The sequence below is a fragment of the Martes martes genome (genome assembly GCF_963455335.1).
Source record: "Martes martes genome assembly, contig: SUPER_18_unloc_1, whole genome shotgun sequence".
Taxonomy (NCBI): domain Eukaryota; kingdom Metazoa; phylum Chordata; class Mammalia; order Carnivora; family Mustelidae; genus Martes; species Martes martes.
The window spans coordinates 2,217,869-2,244,027 of NW_027666704.1; the positions used below are offsets into that span (position 1 = coordinate 2,217,869).

The 26,159-nt window shown below is 43.5% G+C and overlaps 1 protein-coding gene and 1 long non-coding RNA gene across 4 annotated transcripts in view; one reads left to right on the forward strand and one right to left on the reverse strand.

Annotated features, from left to right (window-relative positions):
* The window catches only part of METTL9 (methyltransferase 9, His-X-His N1(pi)-histidine), a 47,323-nt gene extending 36,227 nt beyond the window's left edge, over positions 1–11,096 (reverse strand). For 2 of the 3 annotated variants that reach the window (XM_080831687.1, XM_080831688.1), the window contains exon 1: positions 9,956–10,260. In XM_080831687.1, coding sequence (XP_080687813.1) covers positions 9,956–10,120 — 165 coding nt within the window. In that variant the 5' untranslated portion in view covers positions 10,121–10,260. Of the gene's footprint in view, positions 1–9,955 lie in introns of all 3 variants that reach the window. The other variant, XM_080831686.1, reaches the window with a different exon arrangement.
* Positions 10,416–26,159, forward strand: part of LOC308359830 — a 39,206-nt gene continuing 23,462 nt past the window's right edge. Inside the window, exons 1-2 of the long non-coding RNA XR_013968463.1 lie at positions 10,416–10,538; positions 11,180–11,299. This is a non-coding gene — a long non-coding RNA (uncharacterized lncRNA). The remainder of the gene's footprint in view (positions 10,539–11,179; positions 11,300–26,159) is intronic.

A 26,159-nucleotide genomic window follows, 5' to 3' on the forward strand; every position in this document is an offset into this window, starting at 1 on the left:
TAAACGGACAACTGGAACAACAACGGACTCTGACTTCAGAACTAAGCAAGACTGGGCATCATTAACTGCAAATATTGCTTTCAAGTGCCAAGAGGAAAAACTCAAGTTTTTGTTTTTGTTTTTTTTTTAAACTCAAGTTCTTAACAGCATTTCTCTCAATTCACTGACATTAACTCATGTGGTTGAACCTTTATAGCCACACAAGCGTTTCAGAAAAGAAACTGCTAGGGCGCCTGGGTGGCTAGGTCAGTTAAGCATCTGCTTTCAGCTCAGGTCATGATCCTGAGCCCCGCATAAGGCTCCCTGTTCCTTGGAGAGCCTGCTTCTCCCTCTCCCTGCTCCTGCTCTCTCTTGCTATCTTGCTCGCTCTCTCTCAAATAAACAAAATCTTTAAAAAAGAGAAGAAAAGAAACTGCTTAGTGAACAGAATGTGCTACAGAATAAAAAGGAGTAAAGCCCTCCTCTTTAAAGATAAAGGTTGAAATCCATGCTCCTCCTGACTATCTGCAGGATACAAATGTCAACTCCAAAAGTAACATTATCTGTAATCACCAAAAAGTGGAAACAACTCAAGTGCCCATCAACTGATGGATAAACAAGATATGACTGATCCATACAACAGAATACAGATTATTCAACCATAAAAAGCAGTGAAGTACTGATTCACGTGACAACATGGAAGAACTCTGAAAAAAGGCCCCAAAACAATACAATTTCACTCTCATGAAGTGTCCAATAGGTAGATCCAGAGACAGGAAACAGACTGTAGTTGGCAAGAGGGAGTGTCTACTCATGCATATGGGGTTTCTCTCTGGAGTAACGAAAATGCTCTGAAATTAGCGTGGTGATGGCCGCACAACTCTGTGAAGACACTGTACTAAACACCACCGAACTGCGCACTTCAAAAGGATGAGTTTCATGGTATGTGAATTATATCTCAATAAAGGCTTCTTTTTAACATACACATACATATTTAAATGTAGATGGCATTTTTATCTTCCAGAAATTAAAAGTGGTTGAAAATTTAAGTGATCTGGCAAACCTCTTTAAAAATGCAAATTTTAAGACGTGTATCTGGGCTGCCTGGGTGGCTCAGTGGGTTAAGCCTCTGCCTTCAGCTCAGGTCATGAGCTCGGGGTCCTGGGATCAAGCCCCCCATCGCGCTCTCTGCACAGCAGGGAGCCTGCTTCTTTCTCTCTCTCTGCCTGCCTCTCTGCCTACTTGTGATCATTCTCTCTCTGTCAAATTTAAAAAAAAAAAAAAAGATGCAAATCTGACCAAATCACAACCCCACTTCACGCAAGTCTGAAGCTAATACCCAAAATGCTCACTATAGGCTTCCCAGGCCCTATGCAATTTGTCCATTCTGTGTCCACAGTCTTACCTCATAACACTGTCTGCCACCCATAACCCCTGACCATTCACTATGTCACAACACTGTACCCCTCTTTTTCTGAAAGGCTCCTTTCTCACAGCTGTCTCACATGGTGTTTGCTCTGTCCTGTACATTTCCCATCACCCCAACCCACTATCTCTTCACCTGGTTAATTTGACCTAAGCCTAAATATTTCTTCAAGTATGTTTGCCTTGAACTTGTAGACCAGATAGGGTCCCCCCCAACAATTCAAATACCCTCTCCTATATCCTATATATCTCCTCAGTGACATTTATGACCACTGAATTGAATAACTGTACGTAACTCCATGTTCACTGTCTCTCTTCCCAGGAAGACAAAGTTTCATAAAGGTAGGAACAATGACTGACTTCAGTGCCTGGCACAGATACAATGAACAATAAATGTTTGTTGAATCAATCACAGGCAGCCCAGGGGTACCCGAGTGGCTCAGTTGGTTAAGTGTCTGACTCTTGATTTTGGCTCAGATCATGATCTCAGGATCCTGAGATGGAGCGCTGGTTGGGCTCTGTGCTCAGGAGGGAGTCCGCTTCTCTTTCTCTCCCTCTCCCTCTACCCCTCCACCTGCTCCCTCAAAATGAATAAATAAGTCTTCAAAAAAAAAAAAAAAATCACAGGCAGCCTACCAGAATGTGGAGTTTCTAGCAAAATCTTAGAGAGGATATACGACAGTCACAGAGATAGCTGTCACTGGGTTTCTGTCAATTTCTAAAATTCCAAGTTTTTTGAAAGGTCCTGCTTTCCTTTTTTAAGGTTATTTTATTATTTTACTTAGTTTATTTAAGTAATCTCTACACCCAGTGTGGGGCTTGAACTCATGATCCCGAGATCAAGAGTCATATGCTCCACTGACTGAGCCAGCCAGGTGCCCGTGAAAGGCCTTGCTTAAACCCACTTCTGCAAGCAGTGGTTAAACCTACCCACTCACCACAAAATTGCATCATCACAAGCAAGCAACAAAGGACAACACTGACTGAACACCTACCTTGTTCTAGGCACCCAGCCAAGTGCTTCACATTTCACTTACCATCTCACAACTTCTGGATAATCGGAAGCCTGGGGTTTCTCAGCACTTACAGCTGATTCGGGTTCCTATTCTAGGTGTGTATTGTTTCATATGAGTTTCTTTCAAAGAAGCTTCTCTTTAGTCTACCCAGCGTGTCTGAGATACATTTGTAGAAAAGAAAGCAGGACCACTTTGTCTAACTAAACTGGACTGGGTATGTTAAGAGAAAAGATAATCTGATCTAGATAGCAACTAAATGACAGGGTTTCTCAGCCTCAGCATTACTGACATTTGGGGCCAGATAATCCTTTGTCAAAGGATCTGTCCCATGCATTACAGGATGTACATGTAGCAGCACCCCTAGCCTCTACCCATCAGATGCCAGGAGCACTCCACCGAGTTGTGACAACCCAAAAATGTCCCAGACATTGCCAAAAGTCCATCCCCTGGGAGGCAAAATCAGTACTGCTTGAGAATAACTACATGGCCAACCCAAAAAATTTCATTGCTGCTTCCTAATTATCACAGCTTAACAGTGGTCTAGGGAAAATTAAAGATGACCAAAGGCCTCCAGGAACTTATATTCCAGAGGAGAGAAAAAAATCAGAAACCAAGGGAACCAAGGGAATCATAATGGGATTATGATCTTGGGCAGGACCTTCAGGTCTTAAATAAGCAGTCCCCTTGCTCTAAGATGAGATGCTGATAGAGAGAAAATCAGTGCAGGAACCCCCTGCAACCATATGGCGGTCCCCCGGAGCTCCTCTCTCCAGACAATCCAGCTTAAATGAAAAGCTGTAATGAGCTCACAGCATGGGTGGCCTGTCTGTAGGCTCCCATGCACTTTCAAGCAGGTGAGTTCTTTGAATGTGTGCTCCTCAAAGACTACAGAGACCAAGGTGCACAGGCAAGAACAAAGCATCATGCTTGTTAAATGTTCACACTGAAGGACTGTGAGCCCACCCTACTTACAGTAGGCTGGCCTCCTCAGCTGGAGACTGGTGTCGGAGAAACGTCATCTTAGCATCTTCCTTTAAAGCTTACATGAATTTTCATCCATCCAAATAAGTAAGGAAATCTTTTAAATAACAAATTCTAATCACACTAAGTTATGCTGTACAGTCCTCTGCTGATGCCAAGGACAAAGTAGGATGTGACAACTAACGAAGACATCTTCCAGAAATTACAGGAAATTGCAATGTTCTCCCTACTTGTAGCAAGACTATAAACATACTAAAAATTAGACACATAAACAGCTAAATCATGTAGACATGAGTTCTTAACACGTATGTGACAGCATGTGTCAATCAAAATAATGAGGTATTAGGTCAGGTTTTACAGATTAAGCCCATGGACATCTCTTAATCTTTATATAACCTTGGTGGATGAATCATTCCTTCAAAGTATAAATATAATTCTCCTGTAACATTATATTTACTTATAAGACCAAGGGATACAATTAGAAGTTTTTTTGAATTTATTTTTTAGTTCCTCAACAACTACACGTGTGCTATATAATAGTCTTTCCTGGGGTGCCTGGGTGGTTCAGTCATAAAGTATCTGCCTTTGGCTCAGATCATGATCCCAGGACCCTGGGATCAAGCCCGCATTGGGCTCCCTGTAGAAAGCCTACTTCTCCCTCTCCCACTACACCTGCTTGTATTCCCTCTCTCACTGTCTCTTTCTGTCAAATAAATAAATGAAAATCTTAAAAAAAAAAAAAAAAAGTCTTTCTTTCCAAAATACAAAGGACTTGAGCACAGTAGAAATGGAATTAGAAAATTATTTTAAAAAGCCAACGTCCTGATTTTAGGTAATATGGTATAATAAAAAAAAGTAAGTATTTGGTCTTTAACCCCTAGATCCAGGCACAGAGGAGCTCCTAAAACCCTTTGGGAGTCTCTTGAGTAGTAAGAGTATCTTTTGTATGCTAATATGATGGGGGGGGGGGTTCGACTGGAATTTTCAGCCCTACCTCCAACCTGTAGGGAAGGGAAGGAGCTAGAGACTGAGTTCAATCACCAATGGCCAATGAGTTAATCAATCATGCTTAGGTAATGAAATCTTCATAAAACCCCTAAATAAGTGTTCTGGGAGCTTCCAGGCTACTGAACACATTGATGTGCTGGGAAGGTGGCTCACCTGGAAAGGGCACAGAAGCTCTCTGCCACCACCGCCCCCCACCGCCCCGCAATACTTTTGCCCTATGCATCTCATCTATTTGGCTCTTCCTGAATTGCAGCCTGTAATTTATAATAAACCAGTAAAAAAGTATTTTCCTAAGTTCTGAGTCATTCTAGCAAATTATCTAACCTGAGAGAGAGTTGTGGGAACCCCAGAATTTGTAACCAAGTTGGGCAGAAGCATGGGTAGATGCAGCTGGCAAGTTGGACCCTGAAGGGAGGGCAGTTTTGTAGGGAGGGTGGTCTTGCCCTTAAACTTCAGGATGGATGTTAATTCTATGTTGTGTCAGAACAGAAATGAATTGCAGGATGCTCAGCCAGTGTCAGAAAAAGAGACATCATAGGTAAGATTTTTTTTTCAACATTAAACTTGACCAAAGAATGCACAAACTGGATGAAGGCCAAAACTTGGAACAGTTGTCCCATCCCTGTCTAAGTCACAAGCTGCGAAACTCCAACTGGTGCTTTTGTATGGCTACATAGCTTCAACGTCTACACAGAAGTCCACTACAGTGGAGGCAATTTCCTATTAAGAAGGAAGACTACTTTCACAGACCCTCAGACAATGCAATGTTTCCTAGGAGAGACATCATGACAAGGTGGGGAAAGCTTGGGTCTTGAAACCAGAGACAGCTGGGGTCAAAACCCAAATCTGCCACATTCCAACATCTCCTAAGCAAGTCTCATCTCTCTTACGCTCAATCTTCTCTCAAAAAAGGGGGTGTAGCACCTACCTCTGGGAGTTGGTATAAGGATGAGAGAGGATGATACACTAAAGTGTCCGGCACACAATAGAAGCAAAATAACTTGATTTCCTTCTCCTTCCTGTCCAAGGCCCACAAAAGCCAGTCAGAGAGCTGAAGTTCAAGGGAATGCCTAAAAACCACACTGTAGATCTGGGCACCCAGCCATTCTCAAAAGGAATGAGTAACCAAAGACCTGAGGCATTTAGTACCACTAAAAACAATTGGAAAGGCTCCACTGATGGGATCCATGAACACAGAATCTTTTCTATTACAGGGGGTGGTCAGACCAAGCCTGATGACCTTGACCTGACAGCTGAGGATTCAAAAATCACATTCTAAGTTCTGCAAGGGGTCCTATCTGTCCAGACACTCAATCATTGACACTTTCTTGCATCTAAGCACAGCATAAGAGTAAATCTTCAAACCATTCATTATTTTCCACAAATGACACAAACCTAAACCAACAACCTCTCTATGTGAGATTTCAATGGGCAGAATGACAGGGCACCCTCAGGTCCATGGAGGGAAACAATTCATATGGATTAGATTAAGTTGTTTCAGCTCTGATTTAATAAATAAATTATTGGCAATTTTCATTTCAAGTACTCACTCACTGTTAAAATTTTATAATCCTAAGATTTTAACAAAGCTTCAGAAGGTCTAAACAGCAGTCTTTTACTGGCAATTACCAGGGTGCCCTCAAGCACCTTCAAAGGGGAACATAAAGGCCTCTGGTATATCCAGCAGAAGAGAGGGATCCCAGTGGTCCGTGAAATTGAGGCAAACACTTATATAGGGTTTCAACATAGATTATAAGGAAAGAAACTCTTTACAAAATCTCTCTGGTATTCGGCTACAAAGGCCTCCAGGTTCTGGAAGGCAGTTCAGAAGAGGACACAAATCCATCAGTGTCCATCTGGCCAGCTGGCGACTGCCCCTGAGCATTGTTAAGTCACGCCTGCCTTTGGTCAGCCTCCACAAGTAAATGAGGAGTGAGGGGACAGGAGGCCAAATCTGTCCACTAGCACAAACTTTGACCTATGGCTGGGATCTCCAAGTATTTTTTCATTTGGAAAAAAAACAAAAACCAATTGTTTCGACTATCTTAAATCTATCACTGCTTGTAACATAACACAGTTCTGAACTTATATAAAAAGGTGAAAAATAAGGCTATAAGATATAAACAAACTTGTAATTTTAAGTTACACCTTACTAATTCCAGATAACCAATGTTACCTGTGCTCTTAAAAGTCCATACAGTGCATCACCTGAAGAAGCTGTCCTGGCCTGGTTCCAGGGAGTCCCGTAACAATTCTTTTTTTGCTCCATCAACTCAGAAACTACTGAATGACTGTTATTATCAAGAGCCTATTTAATGGGGCCTTAGAGTCCTTTCAAGTTTCAATAGCTCCATAAGAGTTGCCTTAACTTCAAGTACTAGGTACAATGCATCAAAAACACAAGATCAAAAGTTTTTGTTGTTGCTATCTTCTTTTTAAGTTCCAAGCCTGCCAATACCGAAAAGTGACATATCTAGTTTCTCCCTGGCTGGCTCTATTTCTTCCCAATGAGTCAAACTATCCACTGTGCAACCTGTGATTAAGAGGTGTGCTGTTGATGAAGGAAGCTGGAAAGCTTCTCTGGGGAAAACTCCTTTTCTGTAAGGGGCCACAGAGTAAATATTTTAGACTTGTAGGTCATAAAGAACCAACTAGGCGACTTGACCACTGTAGTGCAAAAGCACTTAAAGACAAGTAAACCAATGTAGTGGCTCTGTGCCAACAAAACTTTATTTGTGGTCACTGGAATTTGAATCTCATGTAAGGAATTTTCACATATGACAAAATATTATATATTTTTTACAACCACTCAAAAATGTAGAGCTATTCTGACTTCATGGGCTGTAACGAAAAAGTCAGTGAGCCCAAGCTGGCCTGCAAGCCACATGCCCACTCTGGGAGCAGCCCTTCCTTGCTTCTCCTTTGCCTGAAGTGAAAAATAATTCCAGTTTGGAAGCTGGCACACCAAACCAAGTTATTAAGATGAGGCTGCCCCTACAGTTGTAGAGCGACTCTAGCTCAAAGGAGCCTTGCATCTCATCTCCAGGAGATAGTAACTAAATAGCAATTTTTGATGATAAACATTTCCCAAGACCTCTCTTTTAACCAGAGAATCCTCCACCATAATTTCTTAATAAAATAACCATAAAGAAAACTTGTGCTAAGAACGGTTCAATTAAATCCATAACCCCACTTTCATGCAAATCCAAAAGAACCAGATGTGGCTGGTTATGGAACCCACACGCCCAAATGAACACCAGAAAACCTTGGATGAAACTATAAATTTGAAGGGGGAAGGAATGTTAGAGCTCAGTTTCTTCACAAGTCAGAAGGTTCATAAGGCAAACCTAGGATCCTGGAATATAAAGCAGATAACAACAACCAACGCAGGCACTCTGCGGAGGGGACAGTCCCCTCTTTCACTTTATCTCACTGTGGTTTCTCACACACGTTTCTTTTGTTCACTTTAATCTTTATTCATGGACAATATTTTCAAAATGTCAATGCATCACCTCAAAATAACCTCTGGGTTGATCACTCTACGGAAAAGAGCCAATCTCCCCCAAAATATTCAGAAGTACCAGATCAGTCTTCACCCTGGAGAACGCAGCTGCCAAACTGTTGGTCCAACTGGTTAAAACACACAGTGTACACACATACTTCATATCTCAGAAGTGTAACAAAGTAAATAATGTATCTGAAACCAGTATCAGTTTTCCTCAGAACCTAACTGATTCAGTTTTTAAAAGGTACACGATAAGTAAGTATCTCCTGTTAGGAGATATTGTGAGGTGATGTCTACATCTATATTCTACCTAGATTCCAGAAAAATCAAATTACTTAAACAGCTTTTCAATTTTTAAAATATAACCAATTCTTCCATAAGCACGGACAACGTATCAAGTGTGTTACAATAGACATAATCACGACAAGAGTCATAAGCACCTCAGCTAAGAGACTCAACCATAATTCCACACCAATGGAGATCTGCCTCCTTTTCATCCTACCCAGAACCTTATTTCATATTCCATATGGCTATGTGACATTCTGGTAACTGTACATTATCACTGCAGTACTTCAGAGTTGTTTCTCTGAGAATGATTAGTGTTAATTAACCCACAGCAAAGAATGTGGTTTTACAACTTAAGATCACCTCCTGACTTTAAGTGCACTCCTAACAATATCACAGGCATGATTACCTAACAAACTCTAATAGCCGTGGGATCACACAAAAAAATTTCATGGAAATGCATGATTTCCTTTAAAAATGGAAAGGGGGCCAGGATCAGTAATTACTAGATAAAAACTAAACACTACTTGTCTTAATGAATTGCTTTATGTCCTTAGATAATTATTTACTTCCATTAAAATACACGGAATCCACCGCAGTGTAAACTCTCTGAACACCTGGCATAATAAGAAACCTAACATAGGAAAATGAGAAATCTATGAAAAACCGATGAGACACAAAATGGGGAATAATCGCTTCCTGCTCTCTGGAAAGGCAAAATGCACTATAAATGCTAGCAATTATAAGCCAGAGTTCGAAAGCCTCTTTTCAAATAAATGCAAGGTTAACCGCAAACTACATTATGGTCAAAAATGAAATATCACTCTTAATTCTCCAGTTGAACTGCACACACTTCTGTTAAGTGGCCCAAAACTCAAGCTAATGAAAAGACGACCTAACCGGTCACATCGCACAGTTCACGATCCACAACTCTGAAAGCAATTCACTCCTGCCTAATTCTGTGTTTTCGGTTTTTTTTGTTTGTTTGTTTTTTGTTTGTTTTTTGTTTTTTTTTTAAACCCTTCCAGGAAAAGCTTGCATCATCTTCCTTCTTACCCCATCTTTCCAGCCAGATAACCAACACCGAAGTTTAAAGGAGATCTCTCTTAGGTCGGAGGGGGGAAGGTTCAGGAGGATGGGAGTGTGAGGACCTGTCAAATACATTTTTTTTTTTTTTAAACTGCCGAGGGAAAATGTCACCCGAATAAGGCCGGAGAGTTAAATGGCTCTCACGATCCACGGTTAAATTTCTTTATGGCCCTTTGTATGCTGAGAGATTCGAGCAGACAAAAAGAGGGACCGGCTTTTGGCTTTGATTCCCGGGGGTTAGGAAGGCGGTCCAGGGTCATGGGCTCGGTCTGGCCGCTTACACCGCAGGCCCCGGGGCCAGATGGATGCCCGCGGCCACGCGCCCACCCCAAAGTTCCTGCGCCCTGCGGCCGGGCGCCTGCGATCACCGCCCGGGACGCGGGAACAATGCGGGGCTCCGGGGCGCCCACCCTCGGGCCCGGGGAGGCTCCGGGAGGCCGTTCTCCGCCCGCGCCCGGGAACAAAAGGCACCGCGGGGCCCGGGCCGAGCGCCCGGCCGCGAAGGCGTCGGGAAAACTTTCTGAAGGGCCGAGGCGGCGGGGCGACCGCCCGGGAGGCCCTCGGTCGCCGCGGCGCCCCGCACAATAGCCGGGCCGAGCGCGGGAAGGCCGGGCCGCCACGCCCCCGCTCCAGCCCGGCCGGGGCCCGACCCCCGCCGGCCGCGTACCTGGTGGTTCTCCTTCCTGCCGCCCGCGGCCGCCGCCGGCCCGCCGGGGCCGCTCGTCATGTTCACGTACAGGGAGCGGGTGAGCGGGCTCCGCAGCGTCCACATCCTCCGCGCCAGCCACACGGACGCCAGGCTCAGGCACAGCCAGCCCACGAACAGTCTCATCGGGGGCCGCGGCCGCTCGTTCGGATCACCGCCGGCGCCGGGGCGAGGAGGAGGAGGCGCCGCCGCCTCCGGCCGCCGCCGCCGCCGCCCGGGCTCGAGCCATCGCGCCCAACTTGCCCATCCAGCCCCTTCAGGGCCGAGGCGGGGGGTGGGGAGGAGCGGGCGGCGCACAGCCTTCCTGCCTCCCCCTTCCTTTCCGCCTGCGGAACGCCGCCGCCGCCGGCGCCAGTTTCCACCCGGAGCACTTAGGGAAGGCCCCGGCGCGTTCCCCGGCTGAGTGCGCCGCCGGCCGGGAGGCGGGACAAAAAGAGCGCGCATTCGCCCGGCGCGCGCCCCCGCCTTGTCTCGGCTGCGGCTCCACGTAATGGCGGAGATGATTTTTTAATTTTTCTTAGCATAGAGGGAGATACTTCCGAAGGTAGCTCGTGAAACCTCCCGTCCCTCCAAGGCGGTGCCTTTAGGGCTTCCGGTCCTTCCTCGCTGTAGTCTTTGCCTCTGGGCGTCGCATCCCCCACCCCCGACCCCCGGCCGGGGGGTGAGGAGAGGGTGTCTCCCGCCGTTCGTACGTCGGGACTGTCAGACCAACCCCTTGCTTGGGACGGACGGTGCCAGTTCTTAACTGTCACTGGCTCGGCTGCGTGGTTTCCTATTTACATTTAGAGCCAGCGAGCCAGACCCCTAGGGCCTCCACCCTGCTCCGCGGGAGCCACAAAGCACTCAGGAATCTAAGAGGGAAAGGCTCTCACCGACCTCTCCCTCCTCCCAGTCCTGTCCCTCGAGCCGGGCAAGTTGCTGGCTACCTGTTTCTGAGAGGCGTCCGTCAAAGCTCTGCCTTTGTCAGAAGCTACTGCAGCTGGGGCACCTGCAAGTAATATTTTGTCGTACTGACGACCCTGCCCAGGAATGAAGACACCCCCCCCCCACATACACACATACACATTAGAGTCCCTTGCTGCTTATTTCCTTGAACTAACAGGCGGAAGTTGGACCCAACACGCTTCAAGCGAACTCAGCTCTGCGAGCAGTAATTGACTCCAATGTTTCTTTGATCATTTCCAGCAGGAGGAGACTTAGCAACGTTTCAGAACTGAAGGGTTACACTGGGTTCCTGTGTCTGAAGTTCTTCCTGCGGCTACAACCAAGCTACAGCTAAGGAGTAACATAGTTCACGGGTTCCAGGTTTGCTTAGAAACTGCTTTTAATTTCACTGCACTAGAAATAATGTAAATAACGTTTTATTTTGGTTCCAAAGAAACAAGCCTCTCCGTTTACTCCAGTATTGCCCTTGAGAGATTGTCATTTGTGAAGCAGCGTTGTGGCGATGCCCTGATGAGGACCCAAATCGTCCTTTACCCACAGATATTTTTAGTAGCTTCTAAGAATCTCAGGTCAGCATTTTTTGGTTAACAGGGACGTCTTGTTTCCCAAAGTGAGGTAGGCCAGATAACGAACTAACAAAAACAGGGGGCAGGGAAACAGGGAGGATACTTTGTGTTCTCTTTTCACTACATTCCCTGACTGCTTCCTGCCAAAACTGCAAAGAGGGAGAACCCCTAAATCTAGTTCAAACCTACTGTCCTCTCCTGGCCTAAGTCATGGAAAGGGAACTATATTAGGCAATCCAAAGAATTCAGTTTGTTTACCAGGTCGACTCTCCCTCCTATCTCTTGAAATCAGTGTCAGATAAAGCAGCTCTGTCTGTGCAGAAAGCAAGCCTTCATATTTTTAGAGGGGGTGGGGTGGGGATGAGGGGGAAAGCAGCAAGGGTATGTAAAGTGACATCTTTCATTTCTGAAAACAAAGACAAAAAGGTATGCGCCCCAACTATAGAGTAAACCTGAGGAGCCACAGCCCAGAGACTGCAAACTGTGTGGGATGAACACGAAGCACCTGGACAGCTGCTGAACGCAAGGATTTGGAGGTCACTTGACGGCCATGGAGCCTAGCATCTCAAAGGAGCAGATTTTCATTTTATACTGAGCAGCTGGCCTGGAAAAATAAGTCACCCACACATTTAAAAGACTCTATAATAATCACAAAATAGTCCAATACATGTTATTTACACTTAGCAAGCCCAGGAAGAAACCAAAGCACAGCACGATCAAATGATTTGCCTAAAGGTAGAGCAAATTCAATAGCAGACCTTTTCATAGAACTTGGTATCCCAGCTCGTGATCCTTCGATCCATCTAAGAAGCCTCAAGCCTCGCTGTCTGTCTTCTCAGAGAGCCTCCTGAATTACAAATGAGGAGGAAGGAAAACAGCGAGAGTAAATATACTAAGCAGAAGTTCAGATTGCCCTCAGGGACTGCCCCCTTCCTTCATCTACTAGAATGTCACTGCTGTGTATTAAAACCTCAATTAAAAACCTCAGTTGTCCATAATGGAGAGGGGAAGAGGCCCAGATAACACGAGAAGCCCCAAACCGGCCAATATCCTTTCTAATGTGGCTTTCAAATGCAGTCAGTGATATTTCAAAGATACACAAATGACACCCTCTGTACTGACCTCTGCTCACTGCCCTCCTGACCAGGAGTTCAGGTGTCTAACTTGGGTCTTAGCTCTGTACATGATCCCCAAATCTTGCCTGGGTCACTTCCCTCTCTAGAACTCTAAGCAAGGGTCCCTTTTGTTGTCATTTGTTCTTATGAGCTACAGATGACAACATTATCATGTCCTCTTTTCAGTGACAAAATAAAATGTAAAGGGAGCCCATAGAAAGAGGGACTTGGATCTGTAGAGGGCACAAAATGTGTCAGTCGCTGTGCGTTACTGTCCACTCCTTAAAGAGGTCACAGTCTAAAAAGAACTCATAAATCACATGTTTTCATGGACTTCTTTTTTTTTTTAATACTTAATGTTTTGTAGAGTGTCAGAGAAGTGTGCAAGTATTCCCAAATATATTCAGTAGATGTGCCCTGTGGTAATTAAGCAATGAGCACCTCTAAAATATAAAATTAGTAAATGTATTCAGCAGGTTTTTTTAAAATTAGTAGATATAGGGGATTTTATCTGAACCTGGTTGACCTAATTTCAGTTATAGACAATGACCACTGTGGTATCTGAATGATAAATTCTAAGCTCAGGTGAAAGTGCAAACAGTTTTTAAAAATTGGCAACATAGGGGCACCTGGGTGTCTCAGTGGGTTAAGCCTCTGCCTTTGGCTCAGGTCATAATCTCAGGGTCCTGGGATTGAGCCCCATGTTGGGCTCTCTGCTCAGCGGGGAGCCTGCTTCACCCTCTCTCTCTGCCTGCCTCTCTGCCTACTTGTGATCTCTCTCTCTCTGTCAAATGAGTAAATAAAATCTTTAAAAAAAAATTGGCAACATAAAGCAGCAGAATTAAACCAGGAGTCACACCTATAGAAGCAAGTTCAAATAACACAATGTACTCTTGGAGATCTCCCAGTGCTACTCATTAACATAGTGGTGTGACAGAGACTACCTGAGTTTGAAGCATGGCTCTCTGCTTCTTAATAAAAAATTTGAGGCAAATAATTTGACCTCTCCAAGTCTCAGTCTCCTCATCTGTAAAATGGGAATAATAGTAATGGTTACCTATCTCATGGGGATGTGGTAATGATTAAAGTATATATTCTAAAAAAAAAAAAATTAAAGTATATATTCTAAGTGTGTGTGTGTGTAGTGCCTCAACATAGTAAACTCTCCAAAAAATGTTAATTTGCTCTGGTTTTCACTATAAGTTGTATAATTCAACCTCTTCTGATCCCCACCTACTTTCCTCATTTATAAACTAAGGGCCATGATTCTGAGCTGCCTACTTCATAATACCTCTGAGAATCAGATGATCTGAAAGTCTCAGCCAACATTATGTTCAGTCCTAACGTGACTGTGGTCTCTGCAAAGCCTCTCGCCATAAAACATTCCCTTAGAGGCCTTGATGAGAGCTCCTGCTCATAATGTGTCTACTCCCAGTTTCCTTCCTGAGACTTCAAACTAAGGGAGGAAGGATAAGAAGAAGGGTGGGAATAAAACACAAAACTAGAAAACATTCAAACCTAAAATCACAGAATCAGACAGCAAGCCTAATGTAGATGACTTGTCAAGGATGCCCGTCTTCTTAGTAGGAAAGCCTTTCCCACTCTGATATATAGAACTCCATGTCAACCATGGCATTTCACCTGTGTAGAACCTTCTGACCCCCACGGCTTCCTTCCCCTGCTCCTCCACCTATACACCATGGCAATCTCATACCTGTCTCGTCAGGAATAACATCAGAAAGACAAATACCACAAATACCACTTCCATATAGTCAATAAATAACTTATTGAATACATGTCATACACCAGTCACTGGATTAAGTGGAATTAAAAAACAAACACAGTGCCTCATACAGCTTGCTGTCTGTGCAGTAGGGAGTCAGACCTGTCCAAGGAATCAAAAAATGAATATATAATTACCAAAAAAATGAATATATAATTATAAACTGCTGTGTGCAAGAAAAGAATTGGATATTGCTAGAACTTACAACAGAGGAATCTGACTTGAATAGGGTACAGGGAATAGAGTATTCAGGGAGAGCTGCCCAGAGGAAGTGTGACATTGCAGCCCTCATTTTGACATCTTGTTAAGTTTGAGAGTTTCCGAATTGCCCAAGTTCCTCTGGATTATCGGTGCACTCAGTAATTGTGAGAAAAGAGATAGGGAGACCCTTGGAACCTCCTAGGATGTGAAAACTCACGGTGAGCCACCTATGTAATTATGTTGTACGTATACATGACTGCTTTAAAGATCCTTCAAAAAATTGCACATAGTAGTTTAACTCACTTAAAGGAATATATGTTGCATTTTAAAATAACACATTTCAGGGGCGCCTGGGTAGCACAGTGGGTTAAAGCCTCTGCTTTCGCCTCAGGTCATGATCTCAGGGTCCTGGGATCGAGCCCCGCATTGGGCTCTCTGCTCCTCAGAGAGCCTGCTTCCTCCTCTCTCTCTGCCTGCCTCTCTGCCTACTTGTGATCTCTGTCTGTCAAATAAATAAATAAAATCTTAAAAAAAAAAATAACGCATTTCAACTTCTCAATGTCCTTCCAGTAGGAGGTCTGAGTCAGAGATCTGAAAAAAGAGAGAAGGCTGTTGTTTTTCACTCACTTTCTGGGACATTTTCAAAGGTCCAAAGATCTTCTTTGATCTTATTTTAAGTATATTTTCAAAACATCCCTATCCTTGGCCTCTTAATTGCTGTCTCCTGCATGTATGTGGGTTTGGTCTTATGAATGGCCACTTCCTCTCCACCCCATGCTCCATGTCACTTCATGCCACTGTGTTTTTATATGCTCATTTTGAAACTATAAAGCCTTTTTGTTTTATAACTATAAAACATTCAAACTTATGGTTCATATGAAATACATGAAAAAATTGCACGGTACAATGAGAAAGCTTTAAAACTTAAAATCTAAATATGTCACAGTAGACAAAATATATATGTACATATGTAAACATAAGTGATCTTAAAGAGTTCATATAACATAGCACAGAACCACATCTCTGTTGGCATGAAAGAAGACGACCATTTTATTTTTGCACAACCACATACTGGTCTGAGGATGAGGAAGAATACGTTTATGAAAGAGGATACTTGAGCAATCAAGCAACCTGAAAATCAGACAGAACTATCTCTCTTCTCTGGTGAAAACAGTGATTGATATATTTTTTTTAATAGCCACAACTAATGTTAGTTTGCTTTACAACTCAGCCTAGGATCCTTCTTAAACGTATTGTGTGCACAAACCACTAAACCCAGAGTAAAGGCATTTGGCCTATTAAATAACCAAAACCTCAGCATGGTGAGACCCCCACAGCTGTTTTCCTCTGGTTCATGGTTTCCCCTTAGCAAGCATCCTTTGTTCCATACAGTTTCCTAACACTGACAGTCAATGCTGAAAACAGCTATTAGGCTATTTTACAAGAGAAAGTTTATCTCAAGTTCAATAGCTTTGTATGCTCAAGTCTTTCAAAAAAAGTTTTAGATACGACAGGGGCAGGCATTAGAAGCCAGCAGTTTTCCCTTCCACCAACAGTGCTCAGATTCTATCTGCTTCCTTCAGCCTCCCACACCAGCTCTGGGAGGTAAGAGCAGGAGAAGCCAGCTTTTCCCAGGGACCTCACAAAAGTATAGTTTGTTATCTGTGAGTATAGAACAGGTTGCTCTGCCTCCAGAAGTCCAGCTTATAACCAAAGCTATAAATGACACTGGAGCCAAATTTGCTGCCTTTTTTTTTTTTTAAGATTTTATTTATTTATTTATTTGAGAGAGAGACAGTGAGAGAGAACATGAGAGGCGAGAAGGTCAGAGAGAGAAGCAGACTTCCCATGGAGCCGGGAGCCCGATGCGGGTCTTGATCCCGGGACTCCAGGACTGTGACCTGACCTGAAGACAGTTGCTTAACCAACTGAGCCACCCAGGTGCCCAAATTTGCTGTTTTTTAATATCTTATAAGTTTAAACAAATTCCCTAAGGAAAATTTTCTTAAAAGAGACATATTTACAGATAATTTTTACCACATCTACAATGCTCATCATGATTATTCAATGGAATAAGTCTTTTTTTAAGGTTCTATTTATTTATTTGAGAGAGAGAAAGCATGAGAAAGAGAGTGATAACAAGCAGTGGGGAGGGGTAGAGGGAGAAGCAGACTCCCTGCTGAGCAAGGAGCCCAATGCAGGACTCAATCCCAGGACCTGGGGATCATGACCCTAGCTGAAGGCAGATGCTTTACTGACTGAGCCACCTGGGCACTCTGGAATAAGTCTTCAAGGAAAAAAATTTAAGTTATCCCTGTAGTTATTTGATAGTACAATTGATTAATTTTTAGATTCTCCAACACCCTGTTTGATACATGGACTAGAATTTCTCCTTTGTTCTAGACATGGGTATATTTTCATTTGATACATGGTAGATCATATCATATCTAAGAACATTTAATATTTGTTGATTCTTTTACCCCATTTAGAATTTATATCTGGATACAAGTGTCAGGAATATGTTACATTTTTTACATATGTTTTAAAGATGTTTTAAGAAAAAAATCAGGGGCGCCTGGGTGGCTCAGTGGGTTAAACCTCTGCCTTCAGCTCCGGTCATGATCTCAGGGTCCTGGGATCAAGCCCTGCATCAGGCTCTCTGCTCAGCAGGGAGCCTGCTTCCCCCTCTCTCTGCCTGCCTCTCTGCCTACTTGTGATCTTTCTCTCTGTCAAATAAATACGTAAAATCTTTTTTAAAAAATTAAATCGGGGGGCGCCTGGGTGGCTCAGTGGGTTAAAGCCTCTGCCTTCAGCTCAGGTCATGATCACAGGGTCCTGGGATCAGGCCCCACATCTGGCTCTCTGCTCAGTGGGGGCCCTGCTTCCTCCTGTCTCTCTGTCTGCCTCTCTGCCTACTTGTGATCTGTCTGTCAAATGAATAAATAAGATCTTTAAAAAAAAAATTAAATCGGGTATTTTTTTTTTGAAGATTTTATTTATTTATTTATTGTGAGAGAGAGAGAGCGCGCGCGGGGGCGCACAAGCAGGCAGAGGCAGGGAGAGAAGCAGGCTTCCTGCTGAGCAAGGAGCCTGACGAGGGGCTTCATTCCAGGACCCTGGGATCATGACCTGAGCCAAAGGCAGTGGCTTAACCGACTGAGCCACCCAGGCTTCCCAAATCGGGTATTTTTTTTTTAAGGTTTTATTTATTTATTTATTTATTTGACAGAGGGAGAGATAGTGAGAGAGCACAACAGGGGGAACTGCAGACAGAGGGAGAGGGAGAAGCAGACTCCCTGCCAAGCAGGGAGTCCTGCATGGGGTTCAATCCCAGGACCCCGGGATCATGACCTGAGCGGAAGGCAGATGCTTAACTAATTGAGCCACCCAGGTGCCCCTAAGTCAGGTCTTTGGCATGATAGGCAGTAGATGCAGTTGCTCATCAAAACTGCCCTGAAAAAAATTCTGGAAATAGGGAAATAAAATCGGTAAGAATCACACTTTGTGAAAGCATATGTATAATGGATTAGAGCAAAGAGATGCAAAGTCACCTTTTAGAAAAGCAGGTCCCCAAGGTAAGACTTGACTGCAGATTGACTGAAGGAAGGTCATAACATATCTATAGAAAAAACAGTTCTTTGTGGGTGGAGGTGGAGAGGAGTATCAGCCTTAGAAAATAGAAAGGCAGGCTGGTTTCATCATGGATCTCCATCTTCGGCCCAGGAAGCAGTACCCTCCACTTGGCTCAGTGTGGCAGATGTCTCTCTCTGTGTGGATGGAGATGGGTGCATCCATTTTATCCAGGTTTCATGACATCATCCATTAACTTCATTCTAAATGACCATGTCCCTCATTACATGCTCACCGCATGGTGGGGATGTGCCGATGGGGAATGCAAGGATCTGTCTCATTGACAAATTTCTCAGTATAAATTAGTAAATAGGTTTGGGTGGGGTTTTTTTGGTTTTTTTTGCACTGGGCTGTGAGTTTGGCCTATGCTAATGTCTCTGTGGGAAATGATTCCTTCTCAACATACCCACATATCAGGTTTCGGCACCAGCAAAACCTTGGGCAATGGTGATTTTCCCACCTCATGCTCCTTATGGGAACTGAAGTTGGCTAGCGAGTTTTCCTTCACCCAACAAATATCAGACCTCATTTGTCTGAAAAGTGCAATGGGTAGGAATGCGAATGTTCCCAGAGTGCTCAGACATGCCTGTGGTTCTCTTTCAGGGTCTTTTTTTTGCCCCACCACACGTTCACAGTCCCTGAACCCCATGTCAGTTCATCCAGCTCTCACCTTTATCATCAAAACCAGGGTGAGCATTCATACCAGGGGGCAGGAAACTCAGATTCTGGTTACGTCCCTGACATTTTCCATCTGACCTTGGAAAATCACATAACCTTAATTATTTTGTCTGTAAAAATGATAATTAATAAAGACCACCTGTACATGTGCGCCTGGATTAGAGACTTCCAGTTACAGGATCTGTTCCTTCACTGTTTACTTTCTTTTGTGAATTTGGAGTTCTGTGGATTTTCCCCCCAATGCTAGAACAAACATATCTGTACTTACATAGTACAAAAGAGAAGCAATTTAACTGTTTTCCCACACTCTTTTTTTTTTTAAAGATTTTATTTATTTATTTGACAGACAGAGATCACAAGCAGGCAGAGAGGCAGGCAGAGAAAGGAGGAAGCAGGCTCCCCGCTGAGCAGAGAGCCCAACTCAGGGCTCGATCTCAGGACCCTGAGATCTTGACCTGAGCGGAAGGCAGAGGCCTAACCCACTGAGCCACCCAGGCGCCCCTTCCCACACTCTTTAACAACAAATCTCACCAGTTCAGAGTTCCCAAGCACGCCACAAAATAGGAAATAATTTACTGTGACAGGTGCATACCTGTGACGAAGTTTGTAAGCAGAGACAACTGTATGCTTGACAGATTGTCAGCTTCTTACGACCCGAAGCCAAAGACCTTGTGTTTCTTAGTCCCTATATCCATCACCCTTCCCCTTAGTGTGAGGCTTGCCCAGTTACCGGGGAGGCATTTGGATAGAAAAGCACTCTAGAAATGAAAATGGGTGTATTTTTACCCCACGAAATTCTAGATCTGGGCCACACCCTTGCTCTTCATGAACAGATCACTAGAAACAACGACAGCAGACACTCGGTACCACACATCGAGCCGTGTCTTACATATGGCATCTCTTTTAATCCTTGTTATAATCTAACGAGATCAATACTATTTTTACTACTTTCTCGCTCCCCTCCCCACCAAACAGGGAGAATGCAAGGCCCATAAAGCTTCCATTGCGCAACCAGTGAGTGGTTGAGGCAGGATTTTAAAGTAGGCGGCCTGGTTGTAGAGCCCACATTCCTTACTCAATGCTCTACTGCCTCCTAGTGTTGATTAGCCGTTCTCAGCCCACAAGCATCAGTGTCCCCAGTAGTGCTAGTTACAGTGCGGGTTCCTGGGCAGCTCAAGTGTCTGATTCAGTATCTGGCTGTAAACAGGGAGTCTGAAACATGCCTCACAGGGACAAGGCAGGGAAGAGGTTCTTAGCAGAAGCAATCTGTACTTTAATAAAAATAAATTACTAAAAAGAATATTTGATAGTCACGCAATTTTTTAATGAGGCAATGATTTTTTTTAATTTTATTTATTTGTCAGAGAGAGAGAGAGCGCGCCCAAGTAGGCAGAGGCGGAGAGAGAAGCAGGCTCCCTGCCGAGCAAGGAGCCGAATGCAGGACTCGATTCCAGGACCCTGGAATCATGACCTGAGCCAAAGGCAGTGGCTTAACCCACTGAGCCACCCAGGCATCCCTAGGTAATGATGTTTTAAGTGTTGAAATAACCTGAAAGAAGAAAATGACATTTCCTGTTTTTAAAAGATGTATTTATTTATTTGAGAAAGAGAGAGCATTGTGGGGGAGGTATGGGCAGGAAGGCAGAAGGGGTAGGGAGAGACGGGGAAGGGGAGGGAGAGAATCCCAAGCAGACTGTATGCCCAGCTAGGGGACAGACACAGGGCTCAATCCCATGACCTGAGCTGAAATCAAGAGTTGGACGCTAAACCGACCGAGCCACCCAGGTGCCCCAAAAATGACATTTCTAAATAGCAAGTCAAATGGCGTTTGTGTATTCACTTCAGGACAATATCCCAAAAATAAAATGAAAACAATTTCTGTGATCTGTAAATATTTTTTAAATCAGGTAACTCATCCTCTGTAGTGTACAATTCCTGAGTTTTGATAAATACATACAACTGTGCATTTGTCGATCCAAATATAGAATATTTCCATTCCCTAAAAAAATTCGCAGCATCCCTTGTTGTCAACTTCTCTCCCCACCTTAGATCCTGGCAATAACTAATGTGTTTGCTGCCCTGATGGTTTTACCCTTTCCAGAATATTCTTTAAATGGAATCATATAGTAGATAATCTTTTGAGTCTGGCTTCTTTCATTCAGCATTATGTGCTTGGAATTCACTCACACTGATGTATCAATAAATCTGTCTTCTTACTGACGTATATCATTCCATGATGTAGATGTACCGCAATTTGTTTACCTATTAACCAGTTGGACATTTGAGTTATTTCCAGGTTTTTTTAGATGTGTGATTGTGAGTAAACCTGCCTAAACAATTGTGTACATTTTTTTAAAAGATTTTGTTTGTTTATTTGTCAGAGAGAGAGAGCACGAGCAGGGGGAGAGGCAGAGGGAGAGGGAGATGTAGGCTCCCTGCTGAGCAAGGAGCCCAGTGGGGGATTCGATCCCAGGACCCCGGGACCATGACCTGAGCAGAAGGCAGGTACCCAACCAACTGAGCCACCCAGGTGTCCCTGTGTGCATGTTTTATGTAAATGTAGTTTTTTGTTCTCTTGAGCAAATAACTAGCAATGGCATTTTTGGATTCTATGTCAGATTCTATGTCTATTTAACTTTCTAATAAGCTGTCAAATTGTTTTTCAAAGCAGCTGTGCCATTTTAATTCTCCCAGGGCTGTATGAGTTCTGGGTGCTCCACAACCTTGTCGCCACGTGGTATTGTCAGTTTTTGTTTTATTTATTTAGCCATTCCAGTAGTTATATAGTGGTATTTCACTGTGGTTTTAATTTGCCTTTTCCCAGTAAAACCAATAATGTTAAAGATCTTTTCATGTACTTATTTTCCATTTGTGTATCTTCTTTGGTAGAATGTCTGTTCAGATAGTTGCCCATTTTTTATTGGGTTCTTTCTTATCTTTTAATTGGTTGTGAGAGGTTGTTGGTTTTTTTTAAAGATTTTATTTATTTATTTGACAGACAGAGATCACAAGTAGGCAGAGAAGCAGGCATGGAGAGAGAGGAGGAAGCAGGCTCCCTGCTGAGCAGAGAGCCCAATGCAAGGCTCGATCCCAGGACCCTGGGGTCATGACCTGAGCCGAAGGCAGAGGTTTTAACCCACTGAGCCACCCAGGTGCCCAGGTTGTTTTTTTTTTTTTTTTTTTTTTAAGATTCATTTATATGAGAGAGAGTGCATGCATGCACAGGGCAGTGGGGCAGAGGGAGGAGAGAGAAACTCAGGTGGACTCCGTGATCAGTGTCCCTACTTGGGACTTAATCTTACGACCCTGAGATTGTGACCTAAGCCGAAACCAAGAGTCCAGTGCTCAATCCACTGAGCATCCCAGACACCCTTGGGTGTAAGGATTTTTAAAAATACTCTACATGCAATTCTTTTTTCAAATAGGGATTTTACAAATATTTTCTCCCAGCCTGTGGCTTTCCTTTTCATTTTCTTAACAATATACTTCAAAAATCAGGAGTTTTCCATTTTTTTCCAGACTTACTGAGGTATGATTGACAAATAGAAATTGTATTATGGGGGTGCCTGGGTGGCTCACTTGGTTGAGCGTCTGACTGTTGGTGTCGGCTGGGGTTGTGATCTCATGGTTGTGGGATCAGGCCCCACGTCAGGCTTTATGCTCAGTGTGGAGTCTGCTTGTCCCTGTCTCTCTCCTCCTTCCCCTACTCATGGTCTCTCTCTCTCAAATGGATAAATAAATAAAATCTTTTTTTAAAAATTGTATATATGAAAAAAAATTGTATATATGTAGATTGTACAACATTTTTAAAGGTGCACAATGGGATTAATTAACATACATATGGATTATGAAATAATTATCATAATAAGTTAATTAACACATCCACTACCTCACATACTTAGGGGTGTATATGTGTATGTGTGTGTGTCTGTGCATGTGGGCATGTGCAAGCACACACACATTCAGTGAGAACACCTGGGAGCTATTAGCGAATTTCAAGTATATAATGTAGTGTTTGGGTGATTTTTAAGATTTTATTTATTTATTTGACAGAGATCACAAGTAGGCAGAGAGTCAGGCAAAGAGAGAGGAAGGGAAGCAGGCTCCCCAGTGAGCAGGGAGCCCGATGCGGGGCTTGATCCCAGGACCCTGAGATCATGACCTGAGCTGAAGGCAGAGGCTTTAACCTACCTTTAGCCACCCAGGCGCCCCTAACATAGTGTTTTTTTTTTTTTAAGATTTTATTTATTTATTTGAGAGAGAGAGAGAGAGCATGAGCAGGGGGAGGGGCAGAGGGAGAAGGAGAAGCAGACTCCCTGCTGAGCACAGTGTGGGTAATGGGGCTGGTTGCAGGGTTTGATCCCAGAACCCCAGATCACAACCAGAGCCAAAGTCGGTTGTTTAACAGACTGAGCCACCCAAGCACCCCGTGACATAGTATTATTAACTATAGTCACCATTCTTTTTTTAAAGATTTTATTTATTTGAGGAAGTGAGTGAGAGAGAGAGAGAGAGCACAAGGTGGGGGGAGGGAGAGGGAGAAGGAGACAGCCCACTGAGCAGGGGGCCCAATGCTGGGATTCATCCCAGGATCCCGGGATCATGACCTGAGCTGAAGGCAGACGTTTAACTGACTGAGCCACCCAGGCGCCCCCACAGTCACCGTTCTTTACACTAGGTCCACAGAATTTATTAATTATAACTGTAAGACTGTGCCTTGGACCAGCATCTCCCTATTTCCCCCACTCCCCCATGTCATGGCAACCACTGATCTCTGGTTCTATGAGTTCAACTTTTCAAACTTCCACTCATACAATATTTATCTTTCTGTTCTGGCTTACTTAGGATAATGTCCTCCAGGCTCAACCATGTTGTTGCAAATGACAAGATTTCTTTCTTTTTTTTATGGTTGAATGATATCTATATCTGTGTTTATATCACATCATCTTTACCCATTCACCCATCAACAAACACTTAGGTTGTTTCCATACTTTAATATTGTGAATAATGTTGCAACAAACATGGGAGTGCAGATTTCTTTCTTTCTTTCTTTCTTTCTTTCTTCTTTTTTATTTGACAGAGGGAGAGAGAGAGATCACAAGTAGGCAGAGAGGCAGGTAGAGAGAGAAGGGGAAGCAGGCTCCCCGCTGAGGAGAGAGCCCGATGTGGGACTCCATCCCAGCATCCCAAGATCATGACCCAAGCCGAAGGCAGAGGCTTAACCCACTGTGCCACCCAGGCACCCCAGATATCTCTTTCAGTTTTATGGAGATATAATTGACATATAGCCCTGTGTAAATTTTTTATCTTAAGATTTTATTTATTTATTTGACAGAGAGAGACACAGCGAGCGAGGGAACACAAGCCGGGGGCGGGGAACAGGTAGTGGGAGAGGGAAAAGCAGACTTCCCACTGAGCAGGGAGCCTGATGCGGGGCTCAGTCCCAGGATCCTGGGATCATGACCTGAGCAGAAGGCAGATGCTTAACAACTGAGCCACCCAGGCGCCCCAGCACTGTGTAAGTTTAAGGTGTACAATATAATGACTTGGCTTACACATATTGTCTAATGATGACCACAATATGTTTAGTTAACAGCCGTCACCTTATATAGATACAAAAAGGGAAAAAGAAATAAAATGTTTTTTTTCCTTGTATGGGAACTCTTAGGATTTACTCTCTTAACTTTCAAATATACCATCTAGCAGTGTTAACTATAATCACCATGTCGTACATTACATCCTTGGGACTTATTTATAAATGGAAAGTTGTGCTTTTTGACCACCTTCCTTCCCTTCCTCCCCTGCCTCTGGTAACTACAAATCTGATCTTTTTCTGTGAGTTTTGTTTTGGTTTGGGGGTTTCTTGGTTGTTGGCTTTTTGTTTGTTTGTTTGTTAGAATCTACTTATAAGTGAGATCATATAGTGTTTCTCTTTCCCTGTCTTAGTTCTCTTAGCATAATGCCCTCAAGGGTTGTCTGTATTGTCACAAATAGTAAGATATCCTTCTCTTTATGACAAATTTCCATTTCATATATGTATATGAAATGGAAATATATATATATATATACACACACATATATATACATATATATACACACACACATACATTACAACTGCTTTACCCATTCATCTGTCTTTGGACTCTTAGGTTGTTTCCATGTGTTGGTTATGTAAATAATGCTGCAATAAACATAGGAGTACAGATATCCCAACAGGGGTTTTCTTTTCCTTCAGATAATTCCCAGACGTGGAATTGCTGAATCATACAGTAGTTCAATTTTCAACTTTTTGAGAAACTTCCATACTGTTTTCTACAGTGGCTACACCAAATTTACATTGCCACCGACAGTGCGCAGGGTTCCCTTTTCTCCACATCCTTGCTAGCATTTCTTATCTCTAATTTTTTTGGTGATAGCTGTTCAAACAGGCATCTGTTTCCAATTTTATCTGTTTCTAATCTTATTTCCTCCTCCTGCTTGATTTGGGTTTAATTTACTCTCCTTTTCCTAGTTTCCTTTTTTAAAAAATTTTATTTATTTGAGAGAGCAAAAGAGAGAGTGCATGAGCTGGGGGTGAGCGTGGGGTAGGGGCAGAAGAAGAGGGAGAAGGAGACTCCCCACTGAGCAGGGAGCCTGATGTGGGGCTTGATCCCAGGACCCTGTGATCATGACCTGAGCAGAAGGCAGCCGCTTAATCTTAATTCACTGAGCCACCCAGGTGCCCCCTTTTTCTAGTTTCTTAAGGTGGAAACATAGGTTATTGATTTGAAACCCTTCTCTTTTTTTTTTTTTCCTAACATAAGCATTTAACCCCACAGACTACCTTCCAGGCACTGCTCTTGATGAATTCCACAAATTTTGATATATTATAGTTTTCATTTTTGTTCCATTCAAAATATGTTGTAGTTTCCTTGGTGACTTTCTCTTTAACCCATGAGTTACTTAAAAGCATGTTTTTAGGAGCACCTCGGTGGCTCAGTCATTTGGGCATCTGATTCTTGATTTTGGCTTGATTTGGGGTCATGATCCTAGGGTCCTGGGATCAGCCCTGTGTCTGGCTCTGTGCTGGGTGGGGAGCCTACTTGGGATACTCTCTCTTTCTCCTTCGGACCTCCCTGCCCCTCGACCCCCACCCTTGGCTCATGCGCATACTCTCTCCAAAAAAAGAGAAAAAGTGCTTTTTTAACTTCCACATTTTGGAACATTTCCCAGGTATGTTTGTTACTGATTTCTAATTTAGTACCATT